The sequence below is a fragment of the Lepus europaeus genome, chromosome 10 (genome assembly GCF_033115175.1).
Source record: "Lepus europaeus isolate LE1 chromosome 10, mLepTim1.pri, whole genome shotgun sequence".
NCBI lineage: Eukaryota > Metazoa > Chordata > Mammalia > Lagomorpha > Leporidae > Lepus > Lepus europaeus.
The window spans coordinates 105,677,417-105,697,018 of record NC_084836.1 but is presented as its reverse complement, the minus strand read 5'-3'; the positions used below and the strand labels follow the sequence as shown (position 1 = coordinate 105,697,018).

The following is a 19,602-nucleotide window of genomic DNA, read 5'->3' as shown; positions in this document are numbered from 1 at the left end:
AGAAACGGTTCCAGCTGAGGCATCTGCCTCCCTAGTGGCTTCTCCGGAACAATCCAGCCATTCTGGGGTGGGGTAGGGTGTGTGTCTCCCAGTTCCCACCTGGGATACCTAACCCTGACCCTTCTCAACATTTTCAGGGCTGCACATCCCTGTTTATTGCCTGGTTTCCCACTACTTTTATGTAAGCTCCAGGAGGGCAATGCTGAATTTGTTTCTCCTGGCAGCCAGCACAGCCCCAGCCCTGATGGGGGCTGTCTGTGGATACGTGTTGAAAGGAGGGTGCATGCGAAGGCACACACAACCCACCCCACCCCACCCCGTTTGTTTGTTAGGATTGGAGATTGAGAACTTCCACTAAATCCTACCCAGAAGAGACATTCCCAACAAACCTGTCCTGGCGACTGAGCAGGCGCCATTGCACGCTCCTTCTGCTCCCGCCAACACCCAGAGAGGCTCCTCTCTCTCTCTGCGCTCCTGAGCTCTTTCCCCTTGGGTGCCCCTCGACCCTCTCCTGCTGCACCGGGCGTGCGCATCCTGCGGCCGCAGCGCAGGAATCCCGGCTGGCGCGAACACAGAACCCACAGGGAGCCGCGCGCGCCTTTGTGTCTTCTTTATTTGCGGATATAATTATGCACCGCACTCTAAATTAGAGATAATTTTTTTTCTGATATACATTTCATCTTATTCACCACGAGCACACCACACGCACAGTAGAACAGTTCCACAACCTGATAAATTGCACAAGATGAGTTTGGGTTCCTGAAAACCGGCAGACAAGCCGGCCCCGCCGCGGCTTAGCCGAAGGTAATCGCCCGCCCGAAACGGATTTCCGCGCCAGCCTCTCCGGCTGCAGGGTTGGAATGTCTCCGGAATGGGAAGCGTTCTTGCTGGAAATGTCTGGACGCTGTAGTTTCTGAGCACTGAATGGCTGTGAAATGTCCCCCCCACACCCAAAGTCAAGTGTCCACGCCTGCGAGCTGCGCCCCCCTCACTTCCTTCCCCACCCGCCACGGTGCCCGGGACCCAAGTGTCGGGGTCCCTCCAGGAAGCACAGAAAACGCTGCCCACAAAGGCGCCCCCGCCTCCCTCCAGAACCAGGGTGTTGTGGAAAAGAAAGGACAACAGAAACGCAGACGCGGCGGATCGTGGATCCCTATCCCCTCCCACCCCCCATGCCTGAATAACCAGAAACTAGGAACCAGAGATGTTGAAAGCTTGGCTTCCCAAGCGCGGCGGCAGGGCGCACGGGGCTGGCGGGGGCGGGGTGGGCTGAGAGGGGGAGCGAGCAGGGGCGCGGCCGGGGCGGGCCCTAGCGCCTTAGTCCTCCGCGTTGGTTCGGTAGGCCTCGATGAGGCCCTCCAGGGAGTGCACGAAGCCGGACACGCTGCAGATGCCGCCGATGACGAAGATGGCGACGTCGAAGAAGACCTGGTGCCACAGCAGCTTGCGCCAGAGCAGGCGCAGGTGGAAGAGGCTGGGCAGCAGGAAGCAGAGGCCGGCGCCCGTGAGGCTGCCCGTGAGGCCCATGAGCAGCGCGAAATGCGGCACGTAGATGGCCATGAGCAACGTGAAGACCACGAGCGCGCAGCGGAGCGTCAGCCCCCACGACTTGAGGCGCCCGTCGCCGCCGTAGCAGGCGGGGAAGAAGGCGCGGCTGCCTTCCTGGAAGAGCGACTTCTCCAGCACCTCCACGGCGGCGAAGAAGGGCAGAGGGTAGGACAGGAGCGCCTTGGCCACCAGAAAGATGTTGACCACGGCGCGGATGGAGCCGGGCAGGTTATCCGTAATGACCTCCTTGGTCTCATCCGCCCAGGTGAGGTAGGCGACGAGCGCGAAGAGGCCCTTGAGCACGCAGGCGGCGATGTGCGTCCAGTTCATCATACAGTGGAACTCGCTGGGCTGCTGCATGTTGCCCTCCAGCGAAGGCAGGAAGATCTGCGACGTGTAGCTGAACACGATGATGCCGATGGAGATGGGGAACTTCTTGACGTCGATGTAGAATTTGACCTTCTCCCAGGCCCAGTCGCGCGCGCGCGACAGGCAGTAGGCTATGACCAGGATGTTGATGACGAAGTGGGCCAGCGTGCACAGCAGGCTGAACTTGGACACGGCCTTGAGGTTCTTGAGGAAGGCGCAGGGCAGCAGCACGGCCGTGGCGATGATGGACCAGGACTTCTGCGACACGGGCAGCCCAGGGAAGCTGTTGTACATGAGGTTGCCGCTCACCACCACGTACAGGATGCATGTCATCACCAGCTCGATGATCTGCGCCACGTTCACCACGCGACCGCCCAGCGTGGGGAAGCGCGGGGCGCAGCAAGCGTTGGCGATGGCCACGTAGGAGTCCCGCACGCGCACCACCTCGCCGTCCTCGTTCTCCTCGTACAGGCACGCGATGAGGATCTTGCCAGTGTAGCAGCACACCACGGCGGCGAAGATGATGAGGAACAGCCCCAGATAGCCGCCGTGCAGGATGGCGTAGGGGAGGCCCAGCACGAACATGCCCTGCGCGGCGAGAGGCAACCAGATCCCGGCGCTCAGTGGGCGCCGCCCACCGAGAGGGGACTCTGGGGGGCGTGACTTACGGTTACGGCCGGGAGGGGGCGCTAAAACCGCGGGGAGGGACCTGAGGGGTAGCGGGGAGTGAGGGCAGAGAGGAGCCTAGTGGGAGTCCGCTATGAGTCAGTGATGGAGAGGCAGGTGTTGCGGCCCGCACCGAACAGGAAAGGTGGGCTGATGGTTGGGAGGCTGGGAGAAGGCTGGGGGCAGGAAGGCGGAATGCGGGGTTTGGATGGAGGAGGAGACGCGCAGTGGCTGGAGCTAGGTCAGGGGAGGGTGCAGCCTGGGCACGAGATTTGAGGTGGGGCCGAAGTGCGGGCTAGAGAGGGGAACGAGGCAGGAAAGGACAGGAAGGGCAGGGGGCTAGAGAGGGAACGGGGGGGGGGGGGTGCGGAGCTGAAGAAGCGGAGAAGCCGCAGGGATGCAGGAACGGGGGCACTGGGCGGGTGCCGTAAGGCTCTGGGAAGGGGGCGCAGGGCGAAGGGGGCTGTGCTGGAAATAGGGGATCTTAGGACAGCACTGGAACCGGCCGGGTCCATGGCAAGCCCTAAGCAGAGGTGGGACTAGGAGAGGCGAGACGACTACGGGTGCCTGTCCCAGAAGCCAAACCCAGCAGGGGTCTAGAACCGGGCTGGGCCGTTTGAAACCCAGGCTGGGAGTAAAGGCTAACGAAATTCGGGTTCCCGGAGACCTCCAGACCTCCAGCTTCCTGCCCTGGCGCCCCCTCCGACTACAGAACCCAGCCCTGGAAGACGCGGACCGCATAGGCACTAGCGACAACGAAGGCTGTCGTAGCCCCCCATCCCTTCCCCGCTCACGTCTTTGTCCAGTGGGCCCTGGGGTGGGGGTGCCTTGGATCGGGCCGCCTGGTGTTCAGGGCCCCGCGGAATGACGCTAGAGCCGGGTACCCACAACAATCCCGCCACCGCCTCCTGTTCCCGGGAACTCTACGTTCTGCGCCCACAACGGTCCTGCGCTCTGGGGTGGGCACCCGACCAAGCCGCAGGGGTCGAGGACACTTGGGCCTGAGGGCTACTCCGCCCGGAAAACCGCAGCCTGCTGGTCGCTGCCAGCTCCCGGGGGTCGTTGTGAGGACTCCAGACCCGCACCTGGCGGAGTCCGGCGCCGCCTAGTGTGAGTGGGCCGGTGGGAGTAGCGGGAAGAGGTGCTTAGGGTCAGAGGTTGTTCTGCACCCCTGCAAGCAGGCTTCGCCAGGGTGGCCTGCAGAGGCGGTGGCCTCCTCTCTGCGGTGCAGCCGGGATTTCGGGTGAGCGGGGCTAAGCTTGAGAGCAGAAGCCACTGGCGTTTGCGGACCATAGGTGCTCGCGTGAGCATATGTGCCTATGAGTGTGCGCCTGGATGTCTCCCACAAGGCTGCCCCTGCGGGAGCGGGCTTCGTACCGTCTGCATCAGGGCCCGTGCGTGCGTGTGAGAATGGTGCGTGCAAACGAGTGTGTGCAAGCATGTGTTTTTGTGGGGGCGGGGAGTAGGGGTGTACGCAGGTGCGATTGGGGATAGTCCTGTGGTCTATAAATAGATGCGTGTCGTGAGGAGGGGGGCTGTGGGCATGTGTGTCTGCCTATGGACGTGTGCGCGGGTCTCTGCGTGTGTGTCGGGGGAGGAGACTCCCAGCTCAGCGACTTCCCTCTCTGCTGCCCCCCCCCCCAAGTCGCTGCTGTGAGTCCATTCCGGAGTCCCAGGCGACACCGCTCCCTCCAATCCTGATTTTCTCTCTCCCTCATCCTTTCCCCGAGACTACCTCCCCCTCACCCCCGCCCGCGTTTCTGTCGCCTTTGCAGGGTCTCTGGGTGCGAGTCTCCCTCTGAACCTCGGGCAAGCTGTCTTGCAGTGGGAGCAGTGGGAGGGGGTGAGGATCAGGGCAGGAGACATCGCCTAGGGGCGCAGATCCCCGCGCCCAGCGGAGGGATTCTCTCAGCCAGCACCACCGGGGGACCTGGCTGGGGACAGAGCCCCGCACGGGCTGGGGGAGGGGCGGGCGGAGCTGGGAATCCCCTGCTCACCTGGATGGCGTTGGTCACATTCCAGCCCGCCTCCCACGCCGTGATCTTGGGCTTGTCGTGGCCCCCGAACTCGCCGCCAGCCCCCACGGCCTGGTCCTTGGATCCCGAGGGCGGCAGGGGCGCGCCGCCGCCGCGCTGGTAGTGGATGTCTCCCTCGACGGGCGGCTCGGCGCCCTCGTCGCCGCAGGGCTCGCCCTCGGCTTTCAGGATGTCCATCTGCAGGCCCTGGCGGTGCTCAAAGTCGAGGTCGTCGCAGTGCGCGAAACCCACCGCCTCCTCGTCCGTGGCCGCCTGAAAGCCCATCCTGGCAAACATGCCGCTCACCTTGGCCTGGGACTTGTTGGACACGGACGTGGCCACATTGGACAGCTTGCTGCGGAGCAGGGTGGCCATGGCGGCGGCGGGGCGTGCGGAAAGGGCAGAGGGGGCCGGGGACGCGAGGGGCGCGAGGGCAAAGCAGCGAGGGCCGGGGGCGCGAGGCTGCTACCTCCGCTCGCTCTCCCAGCGGCGCCCCGGGGCGCTCTGGCTCATGACCCTCCGCGCTGGCGTTCGAAGCTCACTCCGGGCCGGACTGGCGGGCAGCGGGACTGGCGGAGCGGCGGCGGCGGCGGCGGCGAGTGCACTGCGGAGCTGCCGCGGGGCGCGGGCTGGCTGCGGAGGGCGGCGGCGGAGACGGCGGCGTCAGAGCAGCTACGCGAGGCTAGCGCGGCACCCCCACCCGCGCGCAGCCCAATGCGCTCCCGCCCCGCGGAATCAGGCGGTGCGGGGGTGGGTGCTGAGGGGGGAAACCCCTCGAGCCAGGGGCGTGAGGAGGGGGCGAGGAAAGGAGCCAGGGGACCCCGGGGGATTCAGAAGTAGACCCGGGCAGGAGAAGGGCGCCCTTGGGAGAGCGGCGGGAGGGAGCGCGCAAAGGAGGGAGCGCGGAGGAAGGGTTGGGGGGGCCCCAGTACTGCATTTCTGGAGGAGGTGCTAAGCCCGGATACTGGCCCTTCCCACCTCGCCGGCCGTCGCGGGGAGGGAGGGAGCGAGCGGGTGGGCAGATCTAGTGGTCCCCGCCCTCGGATCATCCCCGCCGGAGTCCAGAAGCTGGCGTTCCGACCTCCTCGGACTGAGGGCTGGTCTGGGAGCGCCGAAAGCCAGCTGGACGGCGTCGCCCGTCCTTGGCGGAGCAGACCGTCTGGGCGTCGGGCTGTCTCCCTGACACCCATCATTCGCCCTTAACCTGGCCTCAAGTCCGCCTTGAAGGCAAAAGCGGCCGACTTGGATGCTTCTCAAGGATGCGCAGCTCCGGGCTTGGTCACCCGGGCCGTCTCCGCCCGTCCAGGGACTCCGCGCTGGAAGTGGTTCTGCGGGTCGCTCTCTACCGACCGCTCTCCAAACTGGGAGGAACGGAGGCGAAAGGTTGGCTTTTCGCTGTCTTTTCGTTTGTGTGTGTGTGGCGGGGGGCGGTGTCTGGAAGCAGGCAGAATGCCTCTCAGCCCCGCTTTGCGAACGCCTTCACGAGAGGGGCACAGCCCGGCTCCCGCGCGGAGGCAAGAAGGGCGCACTGCGCGGCGGCCCCAGGGCGCGAAGGCGCGCACTGCGCTCGGGCTCAGCCCGGACGCCGCCGCGGGGGCCGCGAGAGCCGGCACTGTTCGCGTGGAGTGAGATACGTGTGCGCGAGCCGGAGTCAGAGACCCAAAGACAAAGAGCGAGATTGCGACGGGCTGGATCCGGGAGAGCGGCTACCCGCGCGTGTTGCGTGTCTGTGCGGTTTTGTGCGCACGGAGCTCGTGTGTTTGCGTGTGGATACGTGTGTCTGGGGCTGCCTGCGTTTGCACGCACACGAGCCCTTCACCATCGTCTCAGAGCGGATCCCTTGCTGAGTGTGGGTCCCTGCATCTGGTCCCAGCTGGGCTTCCGCCCGGATTCTCCCGGTAAACCGCAAGGTTCTACCTGCAGCCCCAGCCTAGGCGGAGAAACAGCGGCAGGGGCGGGAAGAGGGGTGGGTGACAGGGAAGCTGAAACAGAGTGAAAAATGAAGGGTCCGCTGTCCACTCTCTCCTGGGGCCCTTTCTCGGCGGGAGCCCCAATCTCCTCTCCCCAACCCTGCAGTGTCTGTAGATTAGCTCACGTCAGCGCACAAGTAGGGCGGCCCCAGGGCTTTGACCAGCGAGGTGGAGCTACCAGCACACGGCTGGCTTTCCTCTCTGCCCCTGCTCCCCGCCAGCCCAGGGGCCTCCTAGTCTCCCAGAGGAAGATTCTCTCCAGATACAGGGCTTCCAGCGCCCCGGACAAACGCTCTCCTACTCCCTCCCCAGGTGCTTCCCTGGGTACCTGCAGGAGTTCTGGAAAGCCCTCCCCTCCTGCAGGAACAAGACAGAAATGTTTCCCTTGGGCTGCAGAAGAGCCCTCCCCCAAACACAGACCCTCCAAGACATCTTAGCGTGAAGAACAAAGGATTCGGCCCCAGCACAGAGATGCTCTCCTCCAAAGAGGCTCTGACATGGAACTGACACCCTCCCCTTCTCAGAAACCTGCCCTCTGCAGGGACCTCCCTCACCCCAGCACCCAATGCCCAAGAGGAAGAGAGCCTTTCCTTCCAGATTCCTGTGAACAAAGATCTCCGACTCCTAACCCCCAGCCCTCCCCTTCTGTTCCTGGTCTGTTCCTTTTGGGCCGTGTGAGATGATTTGGGCAGAGAATGGGTGTGTTTGGAGGGTCCCTGGTGCCGCCCTGCATGCCACACACCCTGATATCTCAATGCCTTCTTTGACATGTGAGTCCAAAGCATTTACCCTCTCTTTCCTTTTCCTGTATGGTGTTCATGCTGGACAGCCCCAGGTGTGGTCCCTGCCCACATTCCCACCCTGATTTTTGTGCCTTCGAGGGAACTCATAGAGCACCCAGCCCAATTATCCTTTCTTCCAGGCTCAGAATGTCCCATCAGAGCCTCATGTTTGTCCTGACTTACAGATGAGTAAACCCAGCCCCACACAGCAGAGTCCTGTTCAAGGTCACAGAGTCCAGGTGCAAGCTGGGCCAGAACCCCAGAAACCTGTCCTCCCTGGGTCTGGTGTGCCTGTCCTGTCCCCTCTCTCTCATTGTTGTCCGGTATTTGGCTGCCTCACTGCCCTGAGAGATGAAAATTGAAATCAGATTCCAGTCCCTCTATCTCCAAGGAGATGCCAGCAATTGGGGAAGGAACTCCTTCTTTGCCTCCTTTCCTGATGTTTGCAATAACTACCTCTTCCCAGGCTGAAGGAAGCTGTGGCAGCTCCCAACACAGCCCACCTCTTGTTGGAAAATCCTGCTTCATTGTATGTTAGCTCTGCGACACTGGACTGCTTCCTTAACTTCTCTTAGCTTTCATTTCATCATCCCTAACATGAGAAACTAATATTGGCAGTCTCATAGAATTATTGAGAGAATGTAATGAGATCTTGTATGTAAAATGCTTGTGCTTAGCACCCAAAACTTGGTAACAACCATTGTATTCTTCTTGTTGTTGTTGTCACAACATGCCCAATGGCTGTTTCTGATCACGTGGGAGAAAAGTGGGTATAGAAGAAAAGCCTGTGGTTGGTCTGAGAGTCTGAGTGATGCATTACAAAGCATCACTCTCCTGTTTGCCCCCATCCCTTTCCCTACCTCTTCCAGTCTTAAGCTGACCTGGAGGGATGGGAGTGAAAGTCAGGTGTAGGCAGAGGGCTGGGGACCAGGCAGGCAGCCCCAGGAAACAAAGAAGATGGCGTACCCGGCTGGTAATGAGCTAGCTTCTCCTCTGGGAGGTGTTCAGTCTCAAAATTCTAAGTAGGTACAGCATTGTGCTGCAGCAGGTGAAGCCTCTGCTTGCAACCCCAGCATCCCATACCAGAGTGCCAGTTCAAGTCCTGGCTGCTCTGCTCTGATCCAGCTCCCTGCTAATGCACCTGGGAAGGCAACAGAAAGTGGCCCAAGTACTTGGACTCCTGCCACCCATGGAGGAGACCAGGACAGAGTTCCTGACTTCTGATTTGGCCTAGTCCACCCTGGCTGTTGCAGTCATTTGAGGAGTGAACCAGCAGATGGAAAATCTCTGTCATCTCTCCCCTTTCTCGCTCACTCTCACTCTTCCTCTTGCTCTCATTCTCTGACATTCTGCCTTTTAAATAAATCTTTTTTTTTTTTTAATTCTAACTATCCTCTCCAGGCACTGCCCCAGAGGAATTTGCAGCTGCTTGGTTCCCTGGGTTGAAACACAGCACACACATTAATTCACACATAGAGAATGTCAAACCGCAGGCAGATGCACAGAGACACAGGGACCAAAATACAGCTTCAAGTTCATTGGTAGCTTTACACAGTCAGGTCAAAAGAGCAACACACCCAGGTCAAGGCCAGGCTGGCACACAGACACACACACAGGATTTGTACTAAGACTGGCCACCACACAAAGAAACCAGAACAGACACCCATGGAACCATCCATGGGGACAGATTCAGCCTGGCACTAGGCTGAGGCACACAGCATGGACAGGAACACACGTGGGTAGTCGGACACGGATGGCTCCCAGACACAAGGACACACACACACACACACACACATGGGTTCACCCTGAGACCAATAGTCCGGAATACCCTTCATGATCACTGATGGGGAAAAGAGGAGAGAACAAAGGGAAGAAAGGGATGGGGAGATGTGAAAAGGCACAGAAGCAGAGGGCCATGGGGCCGGCCACGCCAGGCAGAGCCAGCAGCCAACACGATACAAAAGAGGCAGAGGAGCCACAGCCTTCCTCTTTGCCAGTGCCAGGACCCGGATCTTGTGACTGAGAAACTAGGGCTAGAGGACTGGAGGGAATGGCCACTGTCCTCCCAGGGCCACCCCACCATCTTGGGGACCTCTGGATCGGGAATCTAAGCCAAGAAGGAGCTGGGCAGTGCTCACCCTGCTCCTGACACCGCAGCTCAATCTCTCAGCCGTTTGAAGCCTTCAGTATCCCCAGGTGCCTGGCTGACAGAGACGGAGGCCACGTTGAGAGAATAAATAGGGTTAAATAGAACTGGGCTTATCTCCCAGAGCAGGCAGCCACGTAGGGGGAGGGGGGCATGAGGCCCTCGATTTAATGGCCTGGAAAGCCAACATCATGAGCATCATTTCGGGGCTGAATGATCACAGACAGCCCCTCTCCTCTCCCCAGACTGTGACTCGGAGCTCTCCTCTTCCAGGGCAAGGTCTGTCTGTGAGCCTTTTCCTGCTGAGGGGACTGGCACTGCTCCACAAGTCACTCCCACCCTCAAACATCCTGGGGCCGGCACCTTGGGAAGGTTTCCCTACAAGCTGGAGAAAACATATTCGCCTTGCCCCAGACCACAGCCGGGTTCTTGATGATGTGTCCACGGGCACAGAGGGGAGAGGTGCATGGAAGGGGCAGCCTGTGCATGCAACAAAGACCCCGATTCTTCTACCTTCAATTGGGCAAATCAGGTGGGACCATGGGCACTGTGGGCACTGCTCTTGCCAGCTCAGGCTGAGACATATTTAGATACATTAAGGACTATGAATGTCAGCCATTTTCCTTGCTGGACGCCCCATCAAAGACAATGATGTCCAGGGAGTCCTATCTCAGGGAAGGGAGCCTGGGTTTCATGACTCCTGGGATTCCAGAGGTTCGTGGCTTCTGTGCTGATGGCTCTGAGATGGGTCCAGGGAGCAGAGGATGTGTAATCCCAGGCCTTGACCTTGGCAGCCTTTAAAACCACAAGATGCTGCCCAGTATTGAAGGAGGAATCCTGGACTTTAGTTGGTGGATTAGACCAAGGGCTCCTGCCCTTGGCTGAGTGCACAGCCTCCCATGCTGTTACGCTCAGAGACAGGGAACATGCCAGGCAAATTCCCTACTGGGCCCCTAGCATACAGTAGACACCCAATAAGCATTCATGGGGGTAAATTAAGCTGATACCACAAAACCATTTTCTTCCATGAACTTTTTTTTTTTTTTTTTTGGACAGGCAGAGTTAGACACAGAGAGAGAGACAGAGAGAAAGGTCTTCCTTCCATTGGTTCACCCCCACCAAATGGCTGCCATGGCCAGCGCCGCCAATCCAAAGCCAGGATCCAGGTGCTTCCTCCTGGTCTCCCATGCAGGTGCAGGGCCCAAGACTTGGGCCATTCTCCACTGCCTTCCCGGGCCACAGCAGAGAGATGGACTGGAAGAAGAGCAACCAGAATAGAATCCGGCACCCCAACCGGGACTAGAACCTGGGGTGCCAGCTCCGCAGGCAGAGGATTAGCCTAGAGCAGCGGCGCAGGTCTCTTCCATGAACTTTTTTTTTTTTTTTTTTTGACAGGCAGAGTGGATAGTGAGAGAGAGAGAGAGACAGAGAGAAAGGTCTTCCTTTTTGCCCTTAGTTCACCCTCCAATGGCTGCCGCGGCCGGCGCACCGTGCTGATCCAATGGCAGGAGCCAGGTGCTTCTCCTGGTCTCCCATGTGGGTGCAGGGCCCAAGCACTTGGGCCATCCTCCACTGCCCTCCCGGGCCACAGCAGAAAGCTGGCCTGGAAGAGGCGCAACTGGGACAGAATCCGGCGCCCCGAACGGGACTAGAACCCAGTGTGCCGGCGCTGCAAGGCGCAGGATTAGCCTAGTGAGCTGCGGCGCCGGCCCCATGAACTTTTAATGTACTGGTTAAAGAAACACACTCACGATGACCAGCTCTGAATTCTGAGTCCTGTGTCTCTTCTAAGTGGATTGTCTTTGTTGCTTGCATCATCTTTATGCAGTTGAAGATCAGGCATGTACACAGGTGTGTGATGTGAGAGAGGTTGGAGTGCACACTTGGGTTGAGGGACTCCTTCAAGAACACTCAGCACCCCTTAGAAATCTGTGGGTCACCACTGATGACAACTTGGAGAGTTGGCTGTGGTAGAGGCTCTGGATCTGAGTTCTGGCCTCCAACAGTGAAGAGGAGCTGTGTTTCTGTGTGACCTCCTGCACCCTTGAGCCTGTGGGAGAGCTAACGTTTGTCCAGTGTGCTTGTGTGCCAGACACCACTGAGAAGCCTCTCTGGGGACCACTTCCTTATGCTCTCACAGCCCTGAGATGAGCCCACTGTCATGCTAGAAAGCAGGGCCTACAGGGGCCAGTGCGGGAAGACAGTGTGAGATGATTGGGTGGGCACAAGTAGCGGCATGGGGAAGGTTGGGAGGTGGGTTGTGTTGGATCACTGGAGCCAAGGGAGCTGCAGCTTGTCCTCGCTTTAGTTAAAAGCCTCAGGGGTCAGGCTCAGTGGTCAACACCTGCCCTTACCCTGATCTACAGTAACCCACTTGAGGACAGATTTGTGCCTCCCCTCCCCAAAATTTAACCCCCAGTGTGGCAGCAGTTGGACAAAGGTTGAATAAGGTCAAAGTGTGGGGTTATGACCTTATAAGAAGAGACACCAGAGAGCGGCCCCCTCTCTCGCCATCACATGAGGACACAGGGAGAAGGCGGACATATGCAAGCCAGGAAAAGAGCCCTCACCAGAAACCAATCATGCTGGGCTTGCGTCTGCGGCCTCCAGCCTCCAGAACTGCCGTGCCTTTTGTTACAGCACCGAGAGCCGCTGCCAGCCCCAGACCAGCTCTAGCTCAGGGACCAAAGATGTCTCTAGTTCACAGCCCCTGTGGACACGGGCTGAGTCTGCAGTTCTCTCTCTAGAAACACAAAACGCCACCCACGGTCTCAAATCCCCTAAAGCCCACCCAAGATGGGTCCCTGACCTCTAGCCCAAGAGCCCAATCTAGAAGTTTCTTTCTCTTCCAATTCTGCTCATATCTGGAATCAGGTGAGACATCAACGTTAATATTTAACCGATGCGTCTTCTCTGCTGGTTCTGGGCCAAGTGCTTGGCCTGTGCTACAACATCATACATGGCCTTACAACATCCCTGTGAGCATGGGAGGGTTTCATGCCCATTTTACAGATGAGGACCCTGGAGAGCGAAGAGATTAATAACCTGCCCAAGGTCGCACAGCTAGGAGGTGGTGGAGCCAGGACTCGAGCCCTGGTTCAGCAGCCCTCTAAGTGCCAGGAAGGGCTTGAGCCTGTGGGCTCCAGAGAGGAGCTGAGATCTGTATCCGTCTCCCTCTGGCCCCCCTGCATTACCTTGCAGGCATCCTCTCTGCACTGATGGATACATGCAAGAGTACTTCAGAAACGTCATGGAGAAATCAGATTAAAGGTGTTCACTTTGGCATAAGAAACCTTTGAAATTCATGCATAGAAAAATCTTCAAAATTTCATGAAAAATGTGTGTTATGAAAAAACTACATGTGAGTTTCAACATTTCTTGAAAGTTCCCTCTCATGCCTCTTGGGGACCACCTCTGTTTTTCGCCTGACCTCTGTCTCCCTCCTGACTACACAAGCAACTCCTGGGAAGGAGGGAGGAGGCACAGAGCTGAATGCACAATAAGAGCTCAGAGCAGCCCTGTGGATTTCCCTGAAGTCTGGGTAAGATCTTGGTAGGCTGGGCCCTATGTGCTGGGCTTTCCAGACCCCAAAACACAAGGCTTTTCCCTACAGGATGACTGATAGGGGCTCCTGAGACATTTATTGTTTTCTAACCTGGAGTCTGTGAGCTCTCTCTCTCTCTCTCTCTCTCTCTCTGTAAGATTTATTTATTTATTTATTTGAAAGGCAGAGTTACAAAGAGGCAGAGGCAGAGAGAGAGAGAGAGAGAGAGAGAGAGAGAGAGAGGTCTTCCATCCACTGGTTCACTCCCTAGACGGCCACAACGGCCAGACCTGTGCCTATCCAAAGCCTGGAGCCAGGAGCTTGTTCTAGTCTCCCACATGGGTGCAGGTGCCCAAAGACTTGGGCCATCCTCCACTGCTTTTCCAGGCCATAGCAGAGAGCTGGATCAGAAATGGAGCAGCTGAGATTCAAACCGGTGGCCATATGGGATGCTGGCACAGCAGGCAGTAGCTTTACCCACTACACTTCAGCGCCAGCCCCAGGTGAGCTCTTTTACAGAATTGGCTTATATTATAACCTAAATAGGGCCAGTGTTGTGGCCTAGTGGGTTAAACTACTGCCTACGAAGCCTGTATCAGTTCAAGTCCTGACTATTCCACTTCCAATCCAGTTCCCTGCTAATGCACTTGCAAAAGCAGTGGAAAATGGCCCGAGTGCTTGGGTCCCTGCTACTCATGTGGGAGACCCAGATAAAGATCCAGGCTCCTGGCTTCAGCCTGGCTTAGCCTTAGCTGTTGCAGCCATTTAGGGGAATGAACCAGTGGTTGGAAGATCTCTCTTTGTCTGTCTGTCTGTCTCTCTGTAACTTTGCCTTTTAAATAAATAAACTTTTTTTTTAAATCTCTAAATAAAATCCTTACAAGAAGAGATTAGGTCTCCTGGTTGACCACAGCCCTGCTCTAATTGTCACTGGCATTATAGCAGAAGATCAGAAAGGGCTCAGTGCTGAAGCATACTGAGCCGTATTCACCGAGCAAGTACAATTTAATTTCAGTCACGTACTATCCATCACACTGAAGTCATCACCTTATTTTGAAATTTCTGGTCTTGTGGCTTTGTTTGCGTCACGTTGGATAGCTTTGTCTTTCCAGTTGCAGAGAGCTAAAAGGAAAAGGAATTCTGACCTAGCTTTACATTTGTACGTGTTTCAGTAAAACTGTAATAAAGATCATTTGTCAGTTGTCGGGAGGGGGCTATGATTTTTTCCGCTTTGAAAGTGGCTCGTGCATTTCTCAAGTGTGAGAGGCATGCGTTTAATTCATTCTGACCAAGTAGAAAATAAGCTTCACACATTGGTGCCCCACACACAGCTCCTGCCACCTGGATGGTCCCCGTCCTCAGTCCAGCTCCCCCACTGCTGCCTTCGAGGGGAAATATGACAGCGTAATGAACAGTTGTACGACGTGCTATAAAAAGGCAATTAAGGGAACTATTGGACTGGGACAAGCCAGCGTGACCTGGTTAATAGCTCTGAGCAGAGCTGGGCCATGGGGAGGGGGGAGGAAGAGGAGGGGGAGGGGGCTTACTGTTTTCCGATGAGGGGCTGAAGTTGTTTCATCAACTGCCTGCCAGGTAGTGAGGGACACCCCTGCTGCCCGCATGACCATGGGGGTCCCGGACTGGCCTGAGGGGGATGTTGGTTCCAAGCTGAGCTATGCAGTCAACTCAGCCACTGCTGGTGGAATGACCTGAGCCGGTGACTCACGGTCTGTGAACGTCAGTGTGCTCATCTGTTAAGTGGGGATCCAGTGATCACTCTAGAACTGGGAGGGAGGAAGGGGCAGGACATCCATTGTTCAGCTGGTCAGTGCCAGAGCTGCACACATGTCTGAAGGAAGAGGGGGAGGATGCTGTTGCTTAATGTTCTTGTTGCATCTCTCAACACAACACCATGCACGGCTGAGTTCTGTTCACGTCAGCTCAGCCCATGCCCAAGCCTCCACAGGACATGCGCTCTGCGGTCAGAGCTCCTGCCGGACCCTGCGCATTCACCCCTTCCCCGGGGACCTGCTCTTCCCTCTCCTCCACTCTTCAGTCCTGTTCCCTCCAGATGACCTTATTTGTTTTCCTTAATATTACTTCTTTATTGGAAAGGCAGAGCGTCATACACAGAGGGGGAGAGACAGACAGAGACAGAGAGATCGTCTGTCCTCTGGTTTATTCCCCAAATGGCCACGAGGCTGAATCAGATTGACGTCAGGATCCCAGAACTCCATCATGGATCTCCCACATGGGTGGCAGGGGCTCAAGTCCTCTGGCCATCTTCTGCTGCTTTCCCAGGCACATTAGCAGGGAGCAGCCGGAACTTGAACCGGTGCTCTGATATGGGATGCTGGGTCACAGGCAGCAGCTTAACCTGCTGCACCACAACGCTGGCCCTCAGATGCCCCTGGGTTTTTTTTTGGGGGGGAGGGGGTCACCTTTGACATATGCCAGCTTTCAGGATGGGAAGAGATGGAACCATTTCCTGCACCCCCTCCCCCCGCCCCGAGAGGCCTGCTCCTCCGTCCTTTACAGAACTGGTGGGAGGATTGCTGAGATATCACACAGGAAGTGGGGAGCAAAGCTCTGGCGCAGAGTAAATGCTCAGTAAATGCCAGCTAGTGTTACTGTCATCTTGAGAGCCAAAGCTCTGGGTTTGCATTTCGCACTTACAGGGGCCTGCCACATAGCAGGTGTTCACTAACTGTGTGTTGAATGAATGAATGAAACTTCCTTAGTTTTGCTTGTGTACTATCTGTGACCTCATATTCACTGCTGTCTGGGCCGCAGACATTCCTTCATCAAACAGGGACACGAGGTGGGCGTTGTGGCCCAGCGGGTTAAGCTGCTGCTTGGGATGCACACATTCCATGTCAGAGTGCCTGGTTCAAGTCCTGGCTACTCAGCTTCCAGTCCAGCTCCCTGCTAATGCATCTGCGAGACAGCAGACAATGGACTGAGCATTTGAGCTCCTGCCATTCGTGTAGGAGACCTGGGTGGAGTTCAAGGCTCCTGGCTGTTACTCTGCCTTTCAAATACTTAAAATATTTTTTAAATAATAATACTAAGGGCCAGCGCTGCGGCTCAATAGGCTAATCCTACGCTTGCGGCGCCAGCACCCCGGGTTCTAGTCCCGGTTGGGGCGCCGGATTCTGTCCCGGTTGCTCCTCTTCCAGGCCAGCTCTCTGCTATGGCCCGGGAGTGCAATGGAGGATGGCCCAGGTCCTTGGGCCCTGCACCTCATGGGAGACCAGGAGAAGCACCTGGCTCCTGGCTTTGGATCAGCGTGGTGCGCTGGCCGCAGCGGCCATTGGAGGGTGAACCAACGGCAAAAGAAGACCTTTCTCTCTGTCTCTTTCACTGTCCACTCTGCCTGTCAAAAAATAATAATAATAATACTAAGGATACAATCCTACCCTTGCTCTCTGTAAGGTCCTGCCCACTGTGGGAACTGGTTCTCTTCACCCCTGCACCCAGATGTGCCTGGCCATTGGCTCTCTGAGAGCTCAGGGGATGCTCAGCCCCACACCGTATGTGGTCATCCTGAGACAGGAAATGAGCAGTGCACACGGGGTCTGCATGCTCCCCACAGCCCCCTCCCCATGGCTGCAACAAAGGAGCAGTCAGGAGACGAAGTTCTGTTAGGGCTGGCTTGCTGATTGGCTGGGGATCCCGAGACACTCCTCATTCCCAATGAAGAGGAGCTGAATCCGCAGGCCCCTTCTCCCCAGCACTCAGCCCACAGAGGGTTTGGGCCAGGCAGGTGGGGCACAGGAGGAGGCCAGGTCACCCTGGGGCCGCCCTGGCCCTCCAGGCCGTGCACTGGCAGCCCCAGCCACCGCAGGATGGCGCTAAGGGCCGACGCTCACCTGCTGGATTTCTGAAGCTCTGCCATCCCCATCAGGCAGTGGCCCACAGTGCAAACTCACCACTGCCCCAGGCCTACAAGGCCTGTGTGCTCTGTCCCCAGCCTGACCCCTCTTAGATCTGGCTACAGTGAGTGATCTGCTTCCACTGCAAGTCTCATCCACTCCCAGGCCCGTGGTTCAGAACACACGCTTTCAAAACAGGCAGAGCCCAGGTCAAAGCCCAGCTCCAGTTCTTTGTTGTGTGACCAGGAGATGGCTTCCTCATCTGTTCAGTGGGCCGTATCAGACCTCCCTCTCGAGGCGATGGGAAGGATTAAAATACAGGAGACCGCGTGGGAGACCCGGAGGAAGCTCCTGGCTCCTGGCTTCGGATCAGCACAGCTCTGGCCATTGTGGCCAATTGGGGAGTGAACCAGCAGATGGAAGAGCTCTCTCTCCTCTCTCTCTCTCTCTCTCTGCCTCTCCTCTCTCTGTGTAACTCTGAGTTTCAAATAAATAAATAAATCTTAAAAAACAAAAACAAAAACAAAAACCAGGAGATCGAGCATCTAAAGCTTCTGTCATGTAACACATCCTTCCCAGACATTACCTGGTGTTATGATTCCTTCTTAGACCGCTGCTTAAGTATCACTTCCCCTAGGAAGTCCTCTTTAAGTCTCCACATTTCAGGTACGTCCCTGCCAGGCACTCCTGCCGCCCTCTGTGCTTTGCCCTGGGTGTGGCCTAACTGTGTGCTGGTGTTCAGCACAGAGCCAGCCGTGGGGAATGCTCCCCTCGGGCCCGTGGACAAGGCACTGCACTAACAGCCAGGCAAGCATCACAGAGGAACGCCAAGCACCCCTCAGAGAGGCTGGCCAGGGTAGAGGGGGCTGACTCCCAAGCCACCCAAACCACTGGTTTGGCCCCTGGTGAGGGCAGCGGATGGGAACAGCTGGGCTGGGGAAGAAGAAGCAGGCAGTGAGCCAGGAAGCAGAGAGGCTGGGCCCAAGCTCCGTGAGAGTCACCTTCTGAGGGCACGCGCTAAGGTTCCACCATCTCCCACCAGCACCTGCCTGGGGACCACGCCTTTCACACGTGGGCCTTTGGGGTCACTCAAACTGACCCCCACACCCCAGCGGTGGGTGCCCGCGAGGGGCAAGCTTTCTGCCTCCTCACCCTCTGCGTTCGGGCCTCCAAGCTTCTCCTCTCCCGCTTCCTCTCAGATGGGCTCCAGTCTCTCCGGAAGGCCTCCCCCGACCTCTCTTGCTCCAGTGGCCACCGCCAGCTCCGTCCCATCCCGGGAGTGGGTGGAGCAACTGCTACCGGCTACGGACAAGAAAGATGTGGCATTTAGGGAAACAATTCCGGAAAGCTCAAGGCTCCCGGGAATTCATCCAGTGCTTTCTGATCCAGGATCAATAGGGCAGGAGCCCTCCAAGCCTTTAATTAGGCGGAGCCCTGATGAGGAAGAGGAGCTGTAACGGGTGCTCACCAAGCGCCCCCTTCCCACCCAGGCCTCACACAAGCAGAGACGTCCGCAGCGCTTATTGGAACAGAAATCCCACATTTTTCTTTCCTCTCTCTCTCTCTCTCTCTCTTTTTTTTTTTTTTTTTTTGACAGGCAGAGTTAGACAGTGAGAGAGAGAGACAGAGAGAAAGGTCTTCCTTTACCGTTGGTTCACCCTCCAATGGCCTCCGCGACCGGCGCACCACGCTGATCCGAAGGCAGGAGCCAGGTGCTTCTCCTGGTCTCCCATGCGGGTGCAGGGCCCAAGGACCTGGGCCATCCTCCACTGCACTCCCGGGCCACAGCAGAGAGCTGGCCTGGAAGAGGAGCAATCCAGCACCCCGACTGGGACTAGAACCCGGTGTGCCGACGCCACAGGTGGAGGATTAGCCTATTGAGCCGTGGCGCCGGCCTTCTCTTTCTCTTGATTATTTTTATTTTGCATGGTTCAGAAATAAAATATATATATAAGAACTGCATAGTGCCAAGTCTCCCTCTACCTCTTACCTCTTTTTTTTTTTTTTTTTTTTTTTTTTGACAGGCAGAGTGGATAGTGAGAGAGAGAGACAGAGAGAAAGGTCTTCCTTTGCTGTTGGTTCACCTTCCAATGGCCACCGCAGCTGGCGCGCTGTGGCTGGTGTACCGCGCTGATCCGAAGGCAGGAGCCAGGTGCTTCTCCTGGTCTCCCATGCGGGTGCAGGGCCCAAGGACCTGGGCCATCCTCCACTGCACTCCCGGGCCATAGCAGAGAGCTGGCCTGGAAGAGGAGCAACCGGGACAGAATCCGGCGCCCCAGCCGGGACTAGAACCTGGAATGCCGGCGTCACAAGGCGGAGGATTAGCCTAGTGAGCCGGGCGCCGGCCTCCCTCTACCTCTTGTTTCCCATTCCCCGGCTAAGCACTGTGAATTGTTTAGGCAGCCCCTACAACTGTATAAACAAATATGTTCTCATTATCCTCCTCTTTTTCTTTTTTACGCACAAGAGCACACTCTGTACCCTGCACTTTGCTTTTTTTTTTTTTAACTTAATAATAAGTCTTTAGAGAGTTTTCATATCAGACTCTAGAGATTATTCTGCAGTCTGTCTCTATTTCTCCTTGCCCTTTTCTCTGAAGCTCTATTTTGTGTGGCCTCCATGAAACAGAGACTCGTTCATTCAGTCTTCGGGCATTCATTCCTCTCATCAGTGTCCACCAATCCTCT

General features: G+C 57.2%; 1 protein-coding gene across 1 annotated transcript; it reads right to left on the bottom strand.

The window, feature by feature from the left end:
* Nucleotides 1–1,317: 1,317 nt before the first annotated feature.
* SLC32A1 (solute carrier family 32 member 1) lies at nucleotides 1,318–4,973 on the bottom strand. The gene is made up of 2 exons (XM_062202355.1): nucleotides 4,581–4,973; nucleotides 1,318–2,505 (listed from the first exon to the last, which is right to left on the bottom strand). The coding sequence occupies exons 1-2, from the start codon at nucleotides 4,971–4,973 to the stop codon at nucleotides 1,318–1,320; spliced, it is 1,581 nt and encodes a 526-aa protein (XP_062058339.1).
* Nucleotides 4,974–19,602: the final 14,629 nt, after the last annotated feature.

Excerpts from the sequence above, each read along its gene's own strand:
- SLC32A1 (XM_062202355.1), bottom strand. The coding sequence starts at position 4,973 with ATGGCCACCCTGCTCCGCAGCAAGCTGTCCAATGTGGCCACGTCCGTG. Across the intron at positions 2,506-4,580 it reads ATGTGACCAACGCCATCCAG|GGCATGTTCGTGCTGGGCCT; the intron begins GTGAGCAGGGGA and ends CTCGCCGCGCAG.